At 42.8% G+C, this 21,471-nt stretch overlaps 1 protein-coding gene across 3 annotated transcripts in view; it reads right to left on the reverse strand.

Annotated features, from left to right (window-relative positions):
* The window catches only part of Tmem245 (transmembrane protein 245), a 76,381-nt gene that overhangs the window by 13,189 nt on the left and 41,721 nt on the right, over positions 1-21,471 (reverse strand). For 2 of the 3 annotated variants that reach the window (XM_041657066.1, XM_041657065.1), the window contains 6 exons: positions 21,029-21,127; positions 19,150-19,281; positions 12,083-12,205; positions 11,801-11,946; positions 2,433-2,533; positions 344-518 (listed from right to left, as the gene is read on the reverse strand). In XM_041657066.1, coding sequence (XP_041513000.1) covers positions 344-518; positions 2,433-2,533; positions 11,801-11,946; positions 12,083-12,205; positions 19,150-19,281; positions 21,029-21,127 — 776 coding nt within the window. Of the gene's footprint in view, positions 1-343; positions 519-2,432; positions 2,534-11,800; positions 11,947-12,082; positions 12,206-17,987; positions 18,024-19,149; positions 19,282-21,028; positions 21,128-21,471 lie in introns of all 3 variants that reach the window. The other variant, XM_041657067.1, reaches the window with a different exon arrangement.

The raw sequence follows: 21,471 nt of genomic DNA on the forward strand, positions 1-21,471 counted from the left end.
TGTACAATTGCATAATCATTTTCTACAAAGGCAAAGCAGCACCAAAATATCTACTAACTCTTTGCTGTATTTGAAATATTTTAGGTATCTCTGGTAATATTTCCCTCCTAGGCCAAATGCCACAAAAGTCAAACCATATGCATAATTTTGTCTTAACTTGTGGCTTTATAAATACTTATTTAACAATCATACCTCTATCATAGCAGTATTATACTACATACAAATTTCACTGTCAGAGAAATCACAAAAGGCTACCCAAATGAAAAATTCTTCCACTAGTCTTTCTCCATCTCTTCCCAAAACTAAACACTCTATGACTTATCAAGAACTTGAGAATGCTTACCCTGATATGTCAGAGTAAATCGCAGTGTCTACGAAGTATGTCGGCAAGAGATGGAAGACCAGGAGCAAGATGGCCTTACACCCTAGCCCTTGTGTCAGCCACAAGTCTAGGACTGCAGGTACTGCGGCCCAGTACGTCCCCAGGAATGGCACTGCTCCAAGGATTGCTGCCAAAGCTAATACAAGAGTAAAAGAAAAGCAAAGTCACTGGCAAAACAGCAACAAAGCAGCAGAACCCAGGCACTGGCTCTCCCTCCCTAAAAGCAGCCCATTGCATCTGGAGGCCCAAGTTTGGTTCCCAGAACCCACAGGGCAATCAAAGTCACTGCTAACTCCTGTTCCAGATATGACATGCTTTGGTCTCTGCAGGCACTGCACACATGTGGTGGAAATACATCCACACACATAAAATAAAAATAATCATCTTTTAAAAAGCCACCAAAAAAGCCAGACATTGGTGGCTCACGCCTTTGATCCCAGCATACAGAAGGCAGAGGCAGGCAGATCTCTGTGAGTCTGAGGCCAGCCTGGTCTAGAGAGTGAGTTTCAGGACAGCCAGGGTACACAGAGAAATCCTGTTATGGAAAAAAAAAATCCACCCAAACAAGTAAGAGAATACAAGATTCCGTTTTAGAGGGCTGGTAGAGCTGGTTTAACTGATCTTTCTAGTTAAATAACAGTTCACTATGGGGGGCAGGGGGCGCATCAAGACAGTTTCTCTGTGTGGCCCTGGCTGTCCTGGAACTCACTGTAGATCAGGTTGTCCTTGAACTCAGAGATCTACCTGCCTCTGCCTCCTCAGTGCTGGGATTAAAGGCATGCACCACCACTGCCCAGCTAACAACTCATTTTGAAAGTTGTTATCAATTTTTCTAATGTTCTTTTCTTTTCTAAATATTTTAATTTTTTTCTGTGTAATGTTGTTGTGTCTGTGTGTGGGCATCAGATCCCCTGAAACTGAGCTTACAGACAGGTGTGAACTGCTACATGGGTGCTGGGAATTGAACCCAGGTCCTCTGGAAGAGCAGCCAGTGCTCTTAAGCTCAGAGCCATCTCTCTAGCCCCTAGTTTATGCTATTCTTAAATGTTAAATCTTACTGTCCTATGGCTAAAATCCAGTCCTATAAATATACTCGTAGAACATTCACCAAAATGTCCTGACACTCAAGTCAATCTAAATCTCTGGTTGAATTCTTATTCTTTAATTTGCCACTAAGAAAAGAAAGAAAGGAAGGAAAGAAAGAAAAAGGTAACTAATACAACAAAGCCCTGTAAGTAAAGGACTTTACTTCAAGCTCACTCCATTCCAAGTACTCTCCTCTCTTTGGCTCCCTTCAGACTAAGAGCCACGCAGATGTGGTTCTTTTTCTGATCCAACCATTAACCATTCAGGTGACCTTGAAAAACTGGTTTTCATCCATACATCACCTTTCATCAATAGATTGCCTACCTCAATAGCTCCGTGTGGTCTCAGGGTGCAGAACAATCAGAGTGTTAGTGACTAGACAGTCAACTGGGAGAAAGCATGAATGAATTGTGGGGACATAAGGAGGGAGAAAGGAACTAAAGTAAAAGAGTTACAGCAGAGGCAAATGTGGAAGGCAGGAAGAGATACTTAAAGAAACAATGACAAACACAGAAGACAAAAGTGGAACGGGTTCTGAACCAACAAAGAATAGAGAACCAGCCTGCCCTCTGTCTGTGTGGTGCTTGCAGAAAGAAGGTGCTGCGCTCAGGACAGATTACAACAGGCACAGATGCTTCTATTCACCCAGACGCATTCAGCCTGTCCCTGAGAAGGTAGCCCTCATGGAGCAAAGACATGAGACAACAAACTGCTCACTGCCTGCCAATTAGTTCAATTAATTGGTTGAGTGCCAACTATGTGCCCAATGTTGGGCAAATTGCTAAGACATTTCCTCATTCAACAAGCACTTGCAAAAGGCTTTCTACGCAAAGGGTACGGTTCCAGATGCTGGGGCTATACGCCGCCAGGCTAGGTATCTTCGCTCTGAGGAAGAGGGCAGCTCTAATATAAAGTCAACCTTTCCTTAAGGAGACAGTCAGGAAATTCTGCATATGGTAGTTACCTGATGGTATGAAGACAATATTGATGCCGAATATGGTGTGTGTCAGCCAGGTGTATAATCCATAGAAGCCAGCCATTTTGAGGGAAGCATCAAATACCCCTCTAGAAGACCCAAAGAAAAAGGAAAAGGTAAATAACTCCAGCATCATATTTCGGTTTAGAAAAATCCTCACCTCTGGATCTTTGGTCCTGTTATTCCAAATCTGGCAACAACTCATCTCTGAGAATACTATTTACTCAGCACAGCATTGGAAGCTGTGTATAAGCTGCTGTTCACACAGCTCCCTAATGAGAAGACATGCAAAACAACACATCCTAAAACAACTCCTGCGGGGTGTCAAATTCAGAGCCTTGTGCATGCTACACAAGCATTCAACTGAGCTACAACCCAGGCCCAACTTTCCAGTTCTTCTCCCTTCTTTCTTTTTAAGACAGGGTTTCTCTGTGTATTCCTGGCTGTCCTAGAATCAGTTCTGTAGACAAGTCTGGTCCCGAACTCAGAGATCCACTTGCCTCTGCTTCCTGAGTGCTGGGGTTAAAGGCTGTCTAGCTAACTTTCTACTTCCTTTTTCTTTTTTGTGGTTTTTCAGGGTTTTTTGTTTGTTTGTTTGTTTCTCTGTAGCTTTAGTGCCTCTCCTGGAACTAGCTCTTGTAGACCAGACTGGCATCAAACTCACAGAGATCCGCCTGCCTCTGCCTCCCAAGTGCTGGGATTAAAGGTGTGCTACCACTACCACCCAGCCCAATTTTCTACTTCTGAAGCAGGTTTTTCCTGGGTATAAATAGCATGTGTCTAAAGACAGAATTAATGTCTAAGAAACCCTTAGAAAGCTGCATCCATCCAGTCCACAACCAGAAAGAACAAGTGAGGCTGAGAGTATAGCTCCATAGTGGAACAATGTTCAGCACACTCCATCTCCTGGGTTCAAGACTCAGCATGGAAGGAAAAGAGGAGCAAAAGGGGAAGGAGGAGGGCAATGGGGGGAGAGCAGGGAAAGCAACAGAAGGAGGAAGGGAGGGCCAAAGAGGAGTGGGGAGTAATCTTATACTCTGGCATTTTTTTTTTCCTTCTAACGATATTTTCATACATTTCAACAAAACCTACAAAGTAACTTCTAGTATCAAATAATTCATGTCATCTGGGGAGATGCATGACTATAAACTCTAATCAGGCAGGAACATTCAAGGAGTGAAAATAGGTGTATATCCTGCAATTAAATCATCGTATGGTACGTGAGGGTGCTTCATTTCCGCAGCCCTGTGTGGAAAAGGCAGCAGCCACAATAACCTCAGGAACCATAAACCACAGAGGCCAGGGCTCTGAGGGTGAAGCTGTCACTGCAAGAGAGGATGAGGGCAGCACAGGTGACTGCACACAGCAGGAGCCAAGGCCAGCTCTGCACTCAAGTGACTGCCATCTACTTGGATGCTGAGACATGGTATCAAAGTCACTGCCACCTTTACCAGTGCATCACCCAAGAATGTGTGCTACGATTCTCAGAACAACGACTCAGATGCAAATATATCAGAAAGAAGGAGGGGAGACATACACAGGAAACAAAGAAACTGAAGAGTCCCAAGAAAAAAGAAATGATAGGGAAAGAACAGTGATGTCTGATAAAAAAAATATTAAGGTTATAGAAATCTATGTTAAATTAACAAAAGCTAACAAACATAAAAAACCTGTTAAGTTTTAACCAGTTACAGTGAAGCTGGAGGACTCTAGGTAAAACATTCCTCCACAACCTCTCAGCTTGGATCCAGCTCTCTAAGCACTGCAGAGAAACAACCAACTACCCAGGATGTGTTCTCAGGTTCCCCCAAAGATGGCTGACGCCCAACAGGTCAGCAGGAAGCAGTCTTGAGAACTTGACACCCTCATTCCCTTAACCTGCCATTCCTAACTATTCACCTTTTTAACAAAAAAAGAAGAGGAGGAGGAGGAGGAGGAGGAGGAGGAGGAGGAGGAGGAGGAGAAGGGGGAGGAGGGGGAGGGGGGGTGGAATGTTAGCACCCAGGTACACTTTGGCTCTGCCCCTTGAACCTGGCACAGTGCAGTCACCCTTCTACACATGGCAAGCAATACCCTAATTGTACGCAGGTGCAAAGTCCCTTTAAGAGACAAACTCTGCCCACTCCAAATCTTTCTGTTTTTCTCTCTCTTTTCCCTTCCCTTTACCCCTTTCTCAATAAACTGTGCACTCAAGCTTTGTCTATCTGGCCTATCCATCTTCGTCCACCATGGGAACCACTACAGGTCCCACCTCACACCACATTCCTCACAGCGTCAATGAAACCTGGTTAAGGAGAAAATAAAGGAAGGGAGGATGTCTGGTCTGGAAAGGGAAGTCAAAAGAACGATGGAAACATCTGGGAGGAGCTGAAATAGCAGACAAGGCTTAGTAGGCACAAGGCACAGCAGTCTAATTACACGAAGGGAAAAGCACCCTCAAGAGACAAGCACGGAGAGGAAGAGAAAACAGGCTGTATCCTCAGCAGACCACAGGACAACGACCAATCAGCCAAAGAGCGGATGGAATCATTTCTGGGGCAGGAGTCAGAAAGGGGAAGAACCACATCAACTGCTAGGGTAAGGGCAGGGCCAGAGAACTTGTCCAGAATTAGTGAGCGGCCAGTGTGAGAAGTGTGGGTGTGGCCATACATTACAAATCTTCACAGTAAAATTAAGTTGGCACCAAGGATGCATAGTAAAGTAGCTCACTGAGGCCCCAACACCAGCTCACCCTGAAACAGACCACTTGTGTGACAAGCACAGGCTTCTTCCTTCCACCCTGAACTGGGGTTGTATGCAACAGTCACTACAGCAACTTTCAGCTAATCTGTAGACCCTAAGTATCTGCACTGCACACTGCTCACAGTTCCCAAGCATATTCTAGTACCACTGAGGAACAAGATAAGCTCCTGCCTGGACGGCATGGCTTGTGACCTGGCACACGTACATTAAAAAGCAGCCTCGCAGCACACTCTAAAAACGTACTCCTATCTCCTTTACACCACCCAGGAAGACCACAGCCCTGCTCCTATCTTCATCTTAAGACTTCTGGCTGCCCAAGCTAAAAAACGGGTTTTCTCTTTTTTTAAATACTCAGTTCGTGATAATTTGGTATACTATCATCAATAGGAGGTAAATACAACTTTACTATTTAAACTGTAAAGATTATATGAACAAGAACCTGTAATACTGAGCTTACACTCACCACCCAGATTCGGAAGCTGAGAGGTGGGGGTATAGCTCAGGGGTAGACCACTCACCTAGCAAGTGAGGCCCTGGGTTCAATCCCCAGCATTTAAAAGCAGTTAGGATGCATCTACAACTAAACCACTACAGTAGCCACCAATGACCAGACAGCACAGTCAGTGCAACCTACAGCTGCACATGGACATCTATTATACAATAAAACCCGTTTCATAAACACGAGGGAATGTGGCTGAATAGTAGAACCTGTAAAGAACATGTGTAAGGCACAGGCGTGTGCGCGCATACACTCAAAATCTGACATAATTTGCTCTCCTAGTCAAAGAAAAGTTCATCTGGTACGAACTAATGAGCTGCAGACAATCGTGCACAATACAGTCAAATGTGCTGGCAGAATATAGTTTCATCATTGTGAGAACAAAGTTTATAATGAAAAGCTACTTCATTCTCTCACTGGTGCCAATTAATCCACATCTTTTTTGGATAGCCAGCAGTGTGCACACACCTACCTTGTTATCAAGGAAAAACAGTATGATACACATCACCCTATCATGTTCAAAATTCACCAGACTCAGACTTGTGGCATTTTTTAACCACAGTGTGTAACATCTGTGCTGTATGAAATTGAGGTGCCAACAGGCATTCCCTTTAAGACTGCTCACCATGACCAAAGACCTCAGGTCACAGTCACTACCCTAACAAGCATGTGCTCCCTGTTTCCTTCTGACTTGAGCCTGTTTTAGGCAGAGTTGTTTCTGCTCAACCTTCTGGAACTATTTTATCCCTGGTGATTTTTCAAGTATTATGGAAATTAGTCGTGTCTCTAGGCTTTCCTAGCACTCAGCAAGTGACAAGAACCAAATACAGAATATGCTGGAAGCTCTTCTCCCCTCTTCTGACAGTTCAGTTAGCAATGAAAGAAGAAACGGACATCAGCGGTAGAGGTGTCTTTTCTAACCAGACCCCTTCCCTTACTCAGTCCTTCCGTCACTACAGACTGACAGATGACCCCTGGCCCCACACCCACTGACACCACAGCTCAGGTTCCGCTCTCTACCTGGTTTCTCAAAGGCAGGACATAAGTTCTAAAAGTTGTACGCAGCCAGCCTTCCTTTCCTCTGCACCTTTGTTTTTCCATAACAGCCCCAAGAACGTTTGTGCCGAGTGACACTAAAGGTGTGGGTTTCATGCCTCGTTCACACACTGACTCAGCTGTGAGCCCGCTCCCATTCCTACCAACAGGAACTCGTCATTTTTCTAAACCCGGAAGAGACAGACAGGACAAGGCTGATCAGTCAGCCAGCTCTTGAAGAGATGAAGCCTGACAAGCTGCCAAGTGACAAAGCACAGCTCAGAAATGCCATGACTGGGCACACAGTGACACTTGCCACAGACAAGTAGGAAGCACACGGCTTAAGAAAACAAACAGAAAATGAGTTGAGTCCAAAACCAGACCCCACTTACTCTGCCTTTCTGTACATTCCTCCCACCTTTCTCTCTAAAGACCAAACAGAAGAGCACCAAACTATCCTGTCCCCAGGAAACATCCACGTAAGGGTACTCCACCTAGGCTACCATTCACCCACGGGACTCCACCCTCAATACACTACAGTGTGCCTCAAATGGACAATAAGCTAGTGAAGAGACCATGAGAGCAAGAGACAGCATGGACCATTCTGAATGGGGACAGCACCAGCTCCCCGATCGGCTATACCACCATTTCTTCCAATTCCTATACTATGAAATAAAAATTTTAGTTCTAACAAATTGAAGGTTTGATGCAATCCTGAATGTAGTCTATCAGACCCATTTGTCCAACTCAGCTGATCTCACAAAACATTTCAAGCAGAATATATACAATTATATTTAAGAGGCAATGTTATAAACTACAGGATAAACATATACTGTAGAGGTTAAGAGGGAAATCCAAAACTTCCTTCTTGTTTTACTGCAGTACCTACTTTAGGACAGAAGTCAGGAAGCAAATGCCCACTATCTCCTTGTTTGCACCTGTGCACCTGGCCTCTCTTCCATTATGTCCTCTTTCCCCCTCTCCTGGTTCACCTGCCCCAGAGACCAGCTCCAGTCAATGCACAGAAACCCAGCAACAACAGATTTCTAGTGGGAGAGTCAAGGTCATGGCTGTGCACGTGGCCCCAAATGCTACTGAGCAGTCCAGGGAGGCAGAGCTTACACGAGGAACAGCTGAGTCATAGACAGAAGCGGCCAACTCTGGACACCAAAGGAAGTCTCTGGTGGTCACGACAAATATTCATTCAGAACTTTTACATCATTAATACTTATTAATGTACATTCTGTATCCTTACTATGAATGATTAATGCTTAAAATTTTTAAAGGGTTTCAACTACATAATAGTAGACATCTGTACCCAAAACTTTTAAGCTCAATAAAACAAATGTAGCAAGTATCACAATGAAAAACTACATAAAAGACAAAGATTTTAGAATTATTTTCCTATGAAGTTAAACATTCAAGTAAATTACACTAACCTTTAATCGCTTAGTTGAGGCATAATTTGCTCCAGATAATTTAGTTCCCCAAATATGCATAGGAAATTTTGTCTCTTTATTTCAATGTTATGGCATCTCAAACAAATAAAAATATTCCGCACACTTTTTTTTTTTTTTTGGAGATTTTCTTTGGTTTTGCTATATAGCTCAAACTAATCTAAAATCACTATGTAGCTCAAACTGGCATAGAACTGATAACAATCCTCCTGCCTCAGCCTCCCAAATGATAGAATTGCAGGCACGTGCCACCAAATCCAGCTTTAAAACACTTTTTTTAAAAAAATAACTTAAAAAAAATTAACTTTAGCCAGAGGTTAATGGTGCACACTTTTATCCCAGTACTCAGAGGCAGGCGGATCTCTGTGAGTTTGAGGCCAGTCTGGTCTACAGAACAAGTTCCATAGCAGTCAGAGCTGCTCACAGAAACTCTTCCTCAAATAGATAAATAAATAAATAAATAAATAAATAAATAAATGGACAAACAAACAAACAAAATAAATACATAAGTAGGCAAGTAAGTAAATAAAACTTTATATTTATTGTTGCACATTTTACTCTAAATGAGTATTATTTACACCCTTAAATCTGTAAGAATTTCATTCAGTCAACAATTCATTCAAATTTGAAACTGGAAACATCAATTTTCTTAAGGAACAACACTGACTTTTTAAAAATAACACTTTCAATTTTTCAGAATTGGGGAAGAAGTAGAAGATCCATTTTCTGAGTTAAATCTTTCAGAACATATATTCTCACATTTAATTAATTCATCACCAGGAGTTCCACCCTCCAGCACGAAAAAGCTGTAATCCCAGCAAGCAATAGCCACAGCCGTGTGCATGCACTCATGTGAAAATATCACACACACTAAATTGCACTAAGGCCGTGACAACATGCAACTTAGTCATGTGCAATACCCCCACCAGAGCAGGCAGAATGGGAGCACCAGGGAGAGGGTGGAGTGTGCATTCGGAGACAGCATGCTGCTCGGGAGGAAAATGTGGGAACCAGGATGCATGCTACTAACTCAAACACCCTGAGATGGGATGAAAATTCAATGGCAAGGGCCCTCAATTTGGAAGGATGTGGATTTAGACTTAAAATAATAAAGTTCAAAATGTCAAGGCCACAGTGAGCACAAATGAAACCACACAGCTCAGAGCACAAAGCTCCAGGGACACACTTCTGCCTGATCATGCAATAAGCCCCCATCTCATTCCACATGTGATTCATTAAAGGATCATACAAAAGTAATTTAATGAATGTTCACTTGACCATACACTGATGAGCAATGACTTATTTATAAAATTGGTGTCACTAAACACTTACAGAATAAGCTGCAAATTTTCCTATTTTTTTTCCCTATTCTTCTTCTTCTTCTTTATCTTCATCCTCAAAGAATCATATTACTACTTAAACAATCCTTCAGGATGAAAATTCTTCCTCAGGCTCTTAAATAAGGATCACTGATATCTCCCCCCCACCCCCCCCACCCCCCGAAGAGGGCTTGAGAGGAGCCCATGCAGAGGTGCAGAGGCTGAACGTGTTGAGTCTTTGTATAAGCAGAGGGCTGGAGCCTGGAAAGCCCACTCAGCCATAGCTGAGAAGTGGCTGTCTGAGATTTAAGCCCACTTATTAGCTTTCAGACCCAACAGGATCATAGAGCTGATACTAAACTCCTTCCTCTCCCCATATTAAATGATGAGACCTGGCATGGTACTCATGAAAAAGAGAGAGAGAGAGCAGAGGATATCAAGTTCAAGTTCAAAGCCAGCCTGGATGACAAAGCAAGATCCAGTCTAAAAAAGAGAGAGAGAGAGAGAGATTGGGGTAAGAAGAGTACAGAAGTGTCTTGTGTAAAGTTAAGCAACTCAGTGTCAGTCAGTTGCTCACTTTGAGAAAGCACCGTAAGAACATTCCAGAATTGTAATCTGAGAAAGGTAAAGCTTCTGTGAGAACAAGGGTACCAACAGAGGCTCCAGTGGGAAGCTGGAACACTGGTCTTTAGATCAGTGGGCTTCCTGGCAATGCATGGGTCTTCCCATACACCTTAGCCTCAGTCATACGGATGGGAAGGACTGGCACCAGCCCAAATTTGAAAAGGCAATTTTAGTGGCTTTATGCTACTGGGAAGAGAAGAGGGTTTTTTTTTTGTTTGTTTTATTTTTTTTTTCCTTTTGGGAGAAGAGTATTTGCAAAAAACTTTTTAAAAAGTGGATAAATAAAAGATAACCTATTGTTGCAATTTTCATCATTTTATTTATCCAGTAAGAATGCCAGAGGTCACAGAGACATGAAAGGGATGTTAAAACTATTCCACTAACAGCAATCACTTGGGAAGTTCCAGTGTTAGATAATATACTCCCAAATGGAATCTTATATGATGGTTCCTCATGAACATGCAAAGACAGGTGATAATAGTGCATTGGACTTCTAACGATCAAAAAAAAAAAAAAAGGCCAGATGACACCCAATTCAATCCAAGAAGAAAATATTGATAAAGACCTCCCCCAGGCTTCACAAGTAGGAAATGAGAAGAAAACGGCAGAATTTCTAGACATGAGCTACTTTAGGAGTGCACATGCTTTTCCAGAATGTAACTGAGGGTTCTGAAGAACAGAGTGATTATCTCCCTAGCTGTTCCATGAATACGGAGGAGCGGTAGCAGGAGAATACAGAAAGGACTGCCCGGTCATTTAAGTTTCTTGGATGACTAGTTCCAAACAACGGCACCTTTTGGACGTATACAGAAACAGAAATGCCAGAGGTTCCATGTGTAACTGAGTCTAAGGCCGCACAGCTAACGACCTGGTGTTGCTGAGCATTTACAGAATGAACTACATTTTTCATAATTGCTTGTCCAGTCCTTAGTAGAAAGAAGGGTCTGATGGGTGGCACAATTATTTACTTTAAACAGTTAGGTATCCACAAAAATAAGACTACAGTGTCTCTAACTAGGCAATGAGACAAGGACAAAGAAGGAGCTAAAGAGGTCAAGGTCGCAAAAGGGCAAAACCCTACCAGAAATAGAGGAAAAGAGAAGGACCAAGGGGTGTAGAAGGGGAAGAATCTCAGTTAGAAACTGAACCTGCAATACACAGACTCTAGAAACATGCTTCATGGAAGTTTTTGTCCAGATACAGTGCAGAGACTTGGAGATGACTAAACACTGCGTTTCTAATAACCACCTTATCCCTGCAGAGAGCACAGCTTCGAACAAAAAGAGAAGCAGCAGGGTCATATGCCCTCATAATAGATCCAAGCCAGCACTCCTGAGAACAGAAAAGGGTCCCAAGGAGGTGAAGACTGTGTGGTGAAAGATGGGGGAGGGGGTTCTCCTGAGCAAGTGACATGAAGATGGAATCCAGACGGAGAGCCTGTTTATGGAAAGCCCATCTGTACCCACAGGCAGCAGAGTGAGGGGCAAACTAGTTTTGGAACATCTCCTCAAAGCACAGGCCCTGCTTCTAGTACCCTCTGAAAGTGAGAACAGGGTCCTGAAAACACCAACATCCTTCACTAGTTGAACACTGAATATTCCTATGAAATGCAAGGCAGGTAACTGGGATGTCATGGAAAGCTTACGAAAGGAGTAAGAACAGCAAAAGCCTTGTCCCTACCTGATGGCTTCTTCCACAGACTGGCCAATAATATTAGAAGAAGGGCCTGGCTGAGACAGTGGTGTCAGGCTTATCACCCACTTCACTGGCTTGTAGTACTCATCACTGGAACTTAACAGATAAAACAGTGTGGTCAGGAAAATTATCTGCAAAACAAAGGACAGTATCTCCTAAAAGATCACATTTGGGAACCTACAGAAGACACACATGCACAAATACAGAGCCCAGAGAAACGCTGTGATGTGTAAGGAAATACAGTGTGCGCTATCTAGATGTACATACCAGGGACAGCACGAAGTTGAGAAGGGCAGTGCCACTGTAGAAGAGGATGGTCAGCAGCGTGGTAACCGTGGTGAACAGCAGGCTCACATTCCGGCTCATAACAATCCACAGGGACTCCAAGATCTGATGGAGAGAGCAGCTGCGTTAGAACTAAACCTCATGAAGGGAGTGGCTCCAGCCATCCAGTGTGCTATTAGTGCACTGTCTCCCTTATTAGTCATAATGGAAGAGGCAGGAAACTGATACTTACCTCAAAGGTAGAGAAAAAGCACCCAGAAACATCTACGTTCAATAGTAAAGAAAATGGCTAAGTAGTTAAGTGAATCCACTCCAAATAATACTTCAAATACTAAAGCAACTATCAGAGACATTTCATTATATTTTTTTCTATTATGCTGGGTTATGTATGTTTGTTTTGGTTTGGTTTTTCAAGGCAGAATTTCTCTGTTTAACAGTCCTCGGAACTTGCTTTGCAGACCATGCTGACCTCGAACTCAGAGAGATTCACCTGCCTCTGCCTCATGAGTGCTGGATTAAAGGTGTGCACCACCATGCCCAGCTTCTCTTACTCTGTTTTTAAAACACAGAATTTTTATACATTTTACATTATACACAGAACACATATGCATGTCTACAGAAGAATATGTGAGCACACCCTCCATGGTTCTGTTTATTTTGGAGGGTTACAAGTGCAGGTCACTCATTAAACTAGCTGTCTATTCTCTACCCTTATCACTGCCAACTCAGATTGAACTATAAATATAATGTATTATTCCAATGACTTGAAATCGCAATGGAAATAATAAACACACAGGATCAATGGCAGAGCATTTCCTGGGACAGACGGAGATGACTCAGTTCACCAAGTCCCTACAAGCTCCCGAGAACCCGTAGTCAAGAGGGTGGTGCATGGGTTAGATGTAAAATATGACTGAAGGGTGATGTCGCTATCCCATCACACCTCCATGTTTCCGTTTCTTGCCCCTTCATCAACTAAAGCCCTTATAATGTCTGTTTTATTCTTCCCAAGTGGGTTCTTCCAACTGATAAAAACAAAATGGTCAAGAAAACATGTTCTGTTCAAGTGCTGGATGTTCAGCGCTGTAAGGGCAGGGCTTTATCTCAACTGTACAGACATGAACTCAATCACAGAGGCTTGCTGCAGCCAGGAAGGAAACCCTGATACCTGCATTCCACTTTGGTGCCTTTTGAAGAGAGCAGCTCTGGACCTGCCACACGCTCAAGGTATGGCATGCAATCCATGGGAGGCCTGTCCATTCCTCTCCCACCTCCATACACCATTTATAAAAGACAGTCTGTTGTTCTCAGAATGTCTTGCAAGCCTCAGCTGAGTCTTCATAGGAGAATTCAACAGACAGGCTTCATTTACAAAAACTCCTTACAAAAAAATCTTGAAAATGCTTCATTATGCCTACAAAAATATGCACGATTAACTGTTTGACCTTGTGGGATAAAGAATGAATGAACAAAGCCACTGATTCTAAGAAACAATGTCTGTATTTGTAATTTGGCAAGCATTCTTTTGGGAGCCTCAGTCACTCTGGAATTTTTAATCAAAAAAATTTACATAGTTTCTGAGTCACAGAAATAGAAAACATCCTCCTGTAATTCTTAAAAAATTAAATGAATACAGCAATTGTAGAACGGCAGTCTCCACCAACAACCCAGCAACCTTTTTACTTGAAAGGGGATCAACTAAAGCCAGAGAGGACAGTTCTGGGGTGTTAACTCAATCATCAAAGGAGAATTTTAGTTTAATCACCAGGGTTGGAAAGGAGGGTATCAGTAAAGGCAGGATCAGTAAGAAACCCACAAAACTCAGAAAAATGCAACAGATTTGTAGAAGCAAAAGTGCATCCCAACTCAAAAATGGCAAACATTAATTTAATCAACAGGGGCAACATAACCAAAAAGATGCCTAGAACTGAGTTCCTGGCCATGAAGTGTAAGCCCAGAGGAGACTCACAAGCAGTTAAGCAACTTGGTCACAGAAGGCAATTAGAATTAACACGGAGTCTGGCTCAGCAGCCTCCTGCTTTGCTGCCTCTCTCCGAGTCCACTGTCATCCAGTCACCCTTGGCCTCTTATATGGCTTCTCAGGTACTTCTGAGCTCACTGCTATGGAACCCAAGACGCAGAAAAACAGAATACTGTAGGGATGCAGGGGTCAAAATAAGAGAATATCTCTGTGGTGGTTTGAAAGAAAATGGCCCCCACAGGGAGTGGCACTATTAGAAGGTGTGGCTTTGGTAAAGAGGGTATGCCCTTGTTGGAGAAAGTGTATCATTATGAGGGTGGGCTTTGAGGTCTCCTTTGCTCAAGCTACGCTCAGTATGATACACAGCTCACTTCCTGTTGCCTATGGATCAAGATATAGAACTCCCAGCTACTTCTCCAGCACCATCTCTGTCTGCATCATGTCCTGCCATGATGATAATGGACTAAATCTTTGAAATTGTAAGGCAGTTCCAATGAAATGTTTTCTTTTATAAGAGTTGCCATGGGGGCTGGAGAGATGGCTCAGTGGTTAAGAACATTGCCTGCTCTTCCAAAGGTCCTGAGTTCAATTCCTGGCTACCACATGGTGGCTCACAACCATCTGTAAAGAGGTCTGGTGCCCTCTTCCGGCCTGCAGGCATACACACAGACAGGATATTGTATACATAATAAATAAATAAAATAAATATTTAAAAAAAAAGAGTCGCCGTGGTCGGAGACTGGAGAGATTACTAGTGGTTAAGAGCACTGAGTGTTCTTCCAGAGAACCTGGATCAAATTTCCAGCACACACATGGCAGTTCACAACTGTCTGTAACTCCAAGATCTGACACCCTCACACATACATGTAAGCAAAAACACCAATGCACATAAAACAAATAAATTTAAAAAAATAAAAGATTGTATATAAATGTATTTTTTAAAAAAAGAGTTGCTGTGGCCATGGTGTCAGTTCATAGCAATAGAAATCCTACCTGAACAACCTCTCTCCTGCAAAAATGAAGTTATTTCCCTGTCAGTCTAGAAGCCCAGAGATATGGGCTACATGAGCTCCACTGACCTTTTCTGGTTCATCTTCTAGGAAGAGAATTGCACCAGGAGGCCTCAATATACCATCTCAGCTCTGCCATTGTTCTTTTAAGCACAAAAGCAATAAAGGCAAGCTGTAATATGCCTCTTTTCATTAGTTTAGTTGACAATACAACATGAGGTTATATTCTAAAGTAGTGATAAAGAATTTAAAATATAGTTGGAGGACATGGAGAAATGGCTCAGTGATTAAGACCACTGCAAGCAGGGCAGTGGTAGCACACACCTTTAATGCCAGCACTTGGGAGGCAGAAGTAGGCAGATCTCTAAGTTCTAGGCTAATCTGGTCTACAAAGTGAGTTCTAGGACAGCCAGAGCTCTTACACAGAGAAACACTGTTTAAAAACAAACAAACAACAAAACAAACAAACAAAAAAACACCATTGACCCAGATTCGGTTCAAAGCACCCACATGGTGGCTCATAACCATCTGTAACTCCGGTTCCAAAGGATCTGATGTCTTCTCCTGACTTCCACAGACACTGCATACATACAGGCAGGGAAAACACTCACACATACACTAAAAATAAATATATCTTTAAAATTCCATTCATTCAGAAAGACTGAGCACCACAACTGAAAACAGTAAAATATACTCAAGTACCAAATAAGGGTGAAAACAATGACCTAGGAGGATCTGAATGTAGAGGAACCTCCATGTGTTCTGAAACACTCTAGGGGGAACTGAGGAACGTGTGTAGAGTAAACCTTTGATCCTAGCACTCTGGAGGCATAGGTGGGCAGATCTCTTTGGATCAAGAAGCCAGCAAGGGCTACAAAGGAGACCATGCTTCAAAAAAAATCAAAACAAAACCAAACAAAGCAAAGGATAAAACAAAGATAGAAAAGTGTGAAATGAGACCCAGAGCTTTCCTGAGGTGGAAACCTGTTCTGGAAGATCACAGCATGCTACCCAACATGCTGGCCCCCGAGGCAGAGAAAAGAAAAACTGGATGCAATGTTAACCGCTTTACTGTCACTGAATCTGTTACTAGGACAAGAGCAATTTCATCAGCTCCCCAGGAATTCGAGGATAATAAATTGGAAAATATTTATAAAACATCTGGGTGGCACTTGTCAAAAACTAGGGATCCCAGGGAGGCGGCTCAGTGGATCCCCAGAACCCAAGTAAAAGCTGCCAGAAGAGATGGACTCTGAGGAGACAGTCAGCTCCGAGAAAAGGCACGGCTGTGAGTGAGTGGGGACTGCGCACGGCAGCCTTCTCACTGGACAGCAGGTCTATGAGACATGCAAAAGACGTGCTACCAGGTGGACCCGTCCTCCAAAATGCAGCAGCAATAAAGAGCAACACGGAGAGCTTCCGCTGAACACAACATCTGAACTCCCCTTTTTAAAAACAAATTCATACTTTTAGGAATTTGAATAGGCTATTTTTAAAAGCTCTTTCGTTCTGGAGAGAGAGGTAGGTATACCTCAAGAATGTGATTTATAATATTGTTCAATAAAGTTTCAGTATTTTGAAAGTATACAGTTATGAACAAACCAATATCCTGAATAACCAATGTATAGTACCAAAGCATACAAGGGTAAAAGAAACATCTTTAACCGAAATTGGCCAATGGACTTTGATAAGCCAGAATATAAAAAGATTACTACCAGCTTCACAGTTCACGCTGCATAGACCTTTTAAAAACAGCCTGTGCTGATTCTGGATAGTATCTGGAAAGACTGTCCACAACTACAAGCTGGAAAAGCTGCTTTTTCTCATCTATCTGTACAAGACCTTCCAAAACAAGGAGGAGTGGGGTGTTCAGCTCACGATCTCACTGGTGAGTTTCCCTCTGCCCTACTGTGTGAGAATGGATGTTTTTTCCATGAATTGGCCAAAATTAGCATATTCCAATAGACTAAATATAGAGCAAAGATGAAATCCAGATATAAAATTGGTTTGTGCAAGCTAAGAGGCCTTAAGTAACTCTCCTACAGACAGTTTTCTATAGATAACTTCCCAATATTTTTCACCTTGGATAATAGTATTGTGTATGTGTGCACATTTGTGTGTGGGACACGTGTGCTTATGTACGCGTGAGAATGGAAGCCGGAGGCCAACAGCAGGTGTCCTCCTTAACCACTCTCTACTTCCTCGTTTTGAGATGGGGTCTCTTACTGCACCTGCAGTGCACAGACTCACACAGACTGGCTGTCCAGCACAGTCCCAGGATCTGCCCGCCCCGGCATCCCACTCCACCTCCACCTGGCACTGAGGTTAAAGAAGTGTGCTTCCATCTTTGACGCGCTTACGTGGGTGTGGAGGATTTGAACTCATGTCCTCATGCTTATACAGCAAACACCTTAACTAAGATACTTCCTCAGACCCAGAAAATAGTATTTGTAACACACTAAAGTATTTTTCATATAATGAAAATTATTTAATAAATAAATATGCACTTTGAAGTCCAGTACTGAATCCTTTGAGAACCACTGGGCTAGTAAAAGCAGAGGGAAAGGGTTATCAAAACAGAATAGCTGGGCATATTGTCAAGTGCCTAAAATTTGAAGAACTTTGGAGACTAAGGCAGGAGGTCTGCTTGAAGCCATGAGTTGAGGGACAGCCTGGGGAACATAGTAAGTCCCCATTACTTAATTAAGTAAATTATTAATTAAAACGTAAAAACGAAAGACGTCAATTTTTCAGATTTCACTCCAGATTGTGAAGCACCTCAGGCGAGTGAGAGAAAAGGCAGCGGTGAGCGCAGGGAGGTGGCTGAGGGAGCTGTGAGAAACCCAAGACAAGTGTCAGAAAGACTGAAGGGCTTGTAAGAAAGTCACATCGTTACCTTCATCTTCCATATTTGGAAGCCAAAAGATAATATCTAAAATGGCAAAACAAGAAAGAGCAACATAAACATCAGTTTAGCAATCCAGAGGAAAACACCAGAGAAGACTGCCCTGCAGCAGACAGCAGTCCCGGGTCCAGCGTGTGGAGACACAGGAGGTCCTGCCTCCAGCTAGGTCAGATTGCTTCGCTCAGCTGAAATTCCTTAAAACTTAGTACTGTGGCCTCAACTCATTTTAATTTGATGAAAGTCACACATATATTCACAAGAAAAATCTTTTCTGTGAAAAGTCACATGTCAAGATATCCGACAAAATCGGCTCTGGGAGAAGAAGGGAGGTAATCAGCACTCAGCAATGGTGTAAGGGTGCAAGGTGGACGAAGCACGGTGAGAGTTGGGAGGCCAACAGTCTAAGCCTTGACGGTCTGTGATGGTCTGAACAGGAATGACCCCCATAGAGTCATGTATTTGAATGCTTGGCCCATAAAAAGCGGCACTATTAGGAGATAAGGCTTTGTTGGAATAGGTGTGGCCTTGTTGAAAGAAGTGTGTCACTGTGGAAGTGGGCTTTGAGGTTTTATATGCTCAAGTGTGGCACACAGTGTTCATTCTGCTGCCTGTAAGTCAAGATGTAGAACTCTCAACTCCTTCTCCAACACCATGTCTGCCTGCACACTGCCAAGCTTCCTGTGATGACAATAATGGGCTAAGTCTCTGAACTGTGAGCCACCCCACGTAAATGTTTCCTTTATAGGAGTTGCTGTGGTCATGGTATGGCTTCACAGCAATAGAATCCTTAAGACACAGTCAATCCCGCTAATGGAACTGGACCCCTAGTTTTAGATGTCAAGGGCTTTACCAACCAGAAAAAACAGGTCTATTTCTAATGGTCCAGCTAAGAACATTCTGGTGATTCTGGGGGACGAGGACACCCATCTAAGATCCCAAGTTCATGCGCTCCCCGATTCATCATCTCTTCGGTATTCTCACCAGGCCTGGGGAGCCAGACTTGAGGACTGCAGCTTCTGGGTGGCTTCCCAGTTTAAAGTTCTCAAAGCCTGTACATTTCTCAGCATTCCAGACAGAGCAGACTGATACAAGAAAAGTCGGAATTACAGCTTTTCTTCCCAAGTTCAGTTCAACAATAACTACTATGTCTTACCGAAAGAAATGTTTCAATGTTCTCATGAACGAAGGAGGCAATGTCTTGCCAGTCCAGAATGTCTCCCAGCCAGCTGTTCTGACGATTAACATGCATCTTGTGCCCTTTGTGCCTTCCAGAGTGTGTCACGTTCTGTGGAACAAAGCCAGTGACATGCCAGATCTTAATGCATCTGAAAGATTAATGTCTCTTTTGTTTGATACCTGCTTATACACACTTCAGCAAGTACTCACCTATGAAAATCCTTACAAATTTAAGCTATTAAGTAAGGGTTCACCTAAAGACTGGGAGGGCAGGATTTCTGCATTCACATTCTAGGTACTGTGTCTAGCATGATATACATGGTTCCCTCCTGGTTTTGAACTCACAATATTCCTCTGTGTGCACAGCACCCAAAGAGTTCACATCTATCTTCTTCATTTCCTTCTGCACCTCCACCTTTCCTTAGTTTCCTACCTTCATCTTTTTCTCCTTTCTCAATCATCTACACAAGGTAAGAGCGGAGAGAGAAAAGACTATTTCAGAGAATCAAACACGGGGGGGGGGGGTGTCGTCAAATTTGTCTGTCTCTCTGTCTGAAAGAAATTTACACAGGCAGGAAACATTGAACTTGAAAGGAAAATGAATAAACAAAATGAGGTTAAGAATGAGAAGCAAGCTCTCAATATTTCGTGTGCCCACCTTGAATGTGACTCTCACACTGTAAGAGCACGAAAGAGAACCCGCCACTCTCCCATGATCTGTGCTCAAGAATCCAGCACTGCAACAATGGGGCTCAAGTAGGGGGATAAGAAAAGCTACATGCTAAGAAGCTCCAGAGTGACCACAGGAAACTAGTAAGATCTTCCTAATTGCTTAGCTCCCCGATAGAATCAAAGAGAAAATACTTCACCTCGTACACCACTATTAGCTTCACCACCAAGGCGATACTAGTCCCTCCTCTCCTCTCAGGGCAAGACTCACTGTGAAACACATCACTAAGCAAGAAGCTGGAACGAACCTACTACCCTCCTCTCACACGTTCTTCTTGGGAAAAACAGTACTTCTGCCCCACTATTCCTACAACACTGCCGTGAGCAGCCCACCAGACCTGGCATACACAGAACTGCTTCCCAAGTCATTGCTAAGCTTAGTGGTGGCTGTACTTGTTCTACCATAAACCTAAGGTAAAAGTACCTAAAGCTGGCTGGAAATGAACTCTAAAGTTTAGATCCATTTCTGTCTCCTCAAAGAAAAAGGCTTCCACTATCTAGAATTCACCTGCCCCTAACAGGAGCCACTAGCCACACAGAGCTACCAAAATGTGGCTCGCACTAGATCTGAGCTGTGCTGCTGGTGTAAAGTGCACACTATAGAGTTCAATAAAATATCAAATTTGTTTTTATTAGATATATACTGAAATGGCAGTGGGAACACTGAATTAAATGAAATATATTATTAAAATTCTCATCTCTTTTTAGTCATTTAATATTTTTGTCTGTGTTTAGTTATTTAATGCAGCTACTAGACAGATTAGTGTCACACAAGTGGCTTGCAGAAGCTTGGGGTGCAGCTCAGTGGCAGATCTTGTGCTTATTAACACATAAGACCCCGGGTTCAATCCCCATCACCAGAAGTACATAAACAGATGCGGCTTGCATTACACCTGCCCTGTCCCGAGCTACTGCAGAGGAGGAGTTGTGTTATGAGCAAAGGATGGAAGGCTTATACCCCAGAGAGACTAACCACCAATGGAAGCTGACACAAAGGCTTAACTTCTCACTGCCGGAAACTTAAAGTAAAGGAAATTCCAAATTTAATAAAATTCCATAATCAATTAGTCTATACAGCAAAATGATGTTATTAGTTACTGTGGAAACTCTTAGCTAAAAGAACTCACCTTTACAAACCAAGAGTGATACAGTCTGTCCCACAGTTCTAGAACTTGCTTCTCAATCACAGCTGTATTGTTTACCTTATCTCCTAGAATTTTGTGAAGCTAGGAAAAAAAAAGGTATAATCTGATTAATATTTTAAGTAACAATTCAGTATGATTGATACATACATGCTGAGTCTTTATTTGTCCTAAATCTTAAAAATCTTTAGTCATATTATAGTATTTTCTAAAAGATGCCTCCGTGCTCTAGTGAATTCTCCATCTTCTTTCTCATCCTCCCACTTCTCCTCCTTTTAGGTCGCAGGGTATAAGGGAACAATGCAAATGCTTAATGACCTATTTGACCTTACCTACCCAGAGGAAAACCTTTTCCCTGCAAGCCTACAGCTCATCTGTAATGTTTACATCTTGCATTACTCCTGTATTATTAAGGGTTACTGTACAAC

Source organism: Microtus oregoni, unplaced genomic scaffold (assembly GCF_018167655.1).
Source record: "Microtus oregoni isolate MIOR12 unplaced genomic scaffold, Mior012 000008F_ref0000371, whole genome shotgun sequence".
NCBI classification, from domain to species: domain Eukaryota; kingdom Metazoa; phylum Chordata; class Mammalia; order Rodentia; family Cricetidae; genus Microtus; species Microtus oregoni.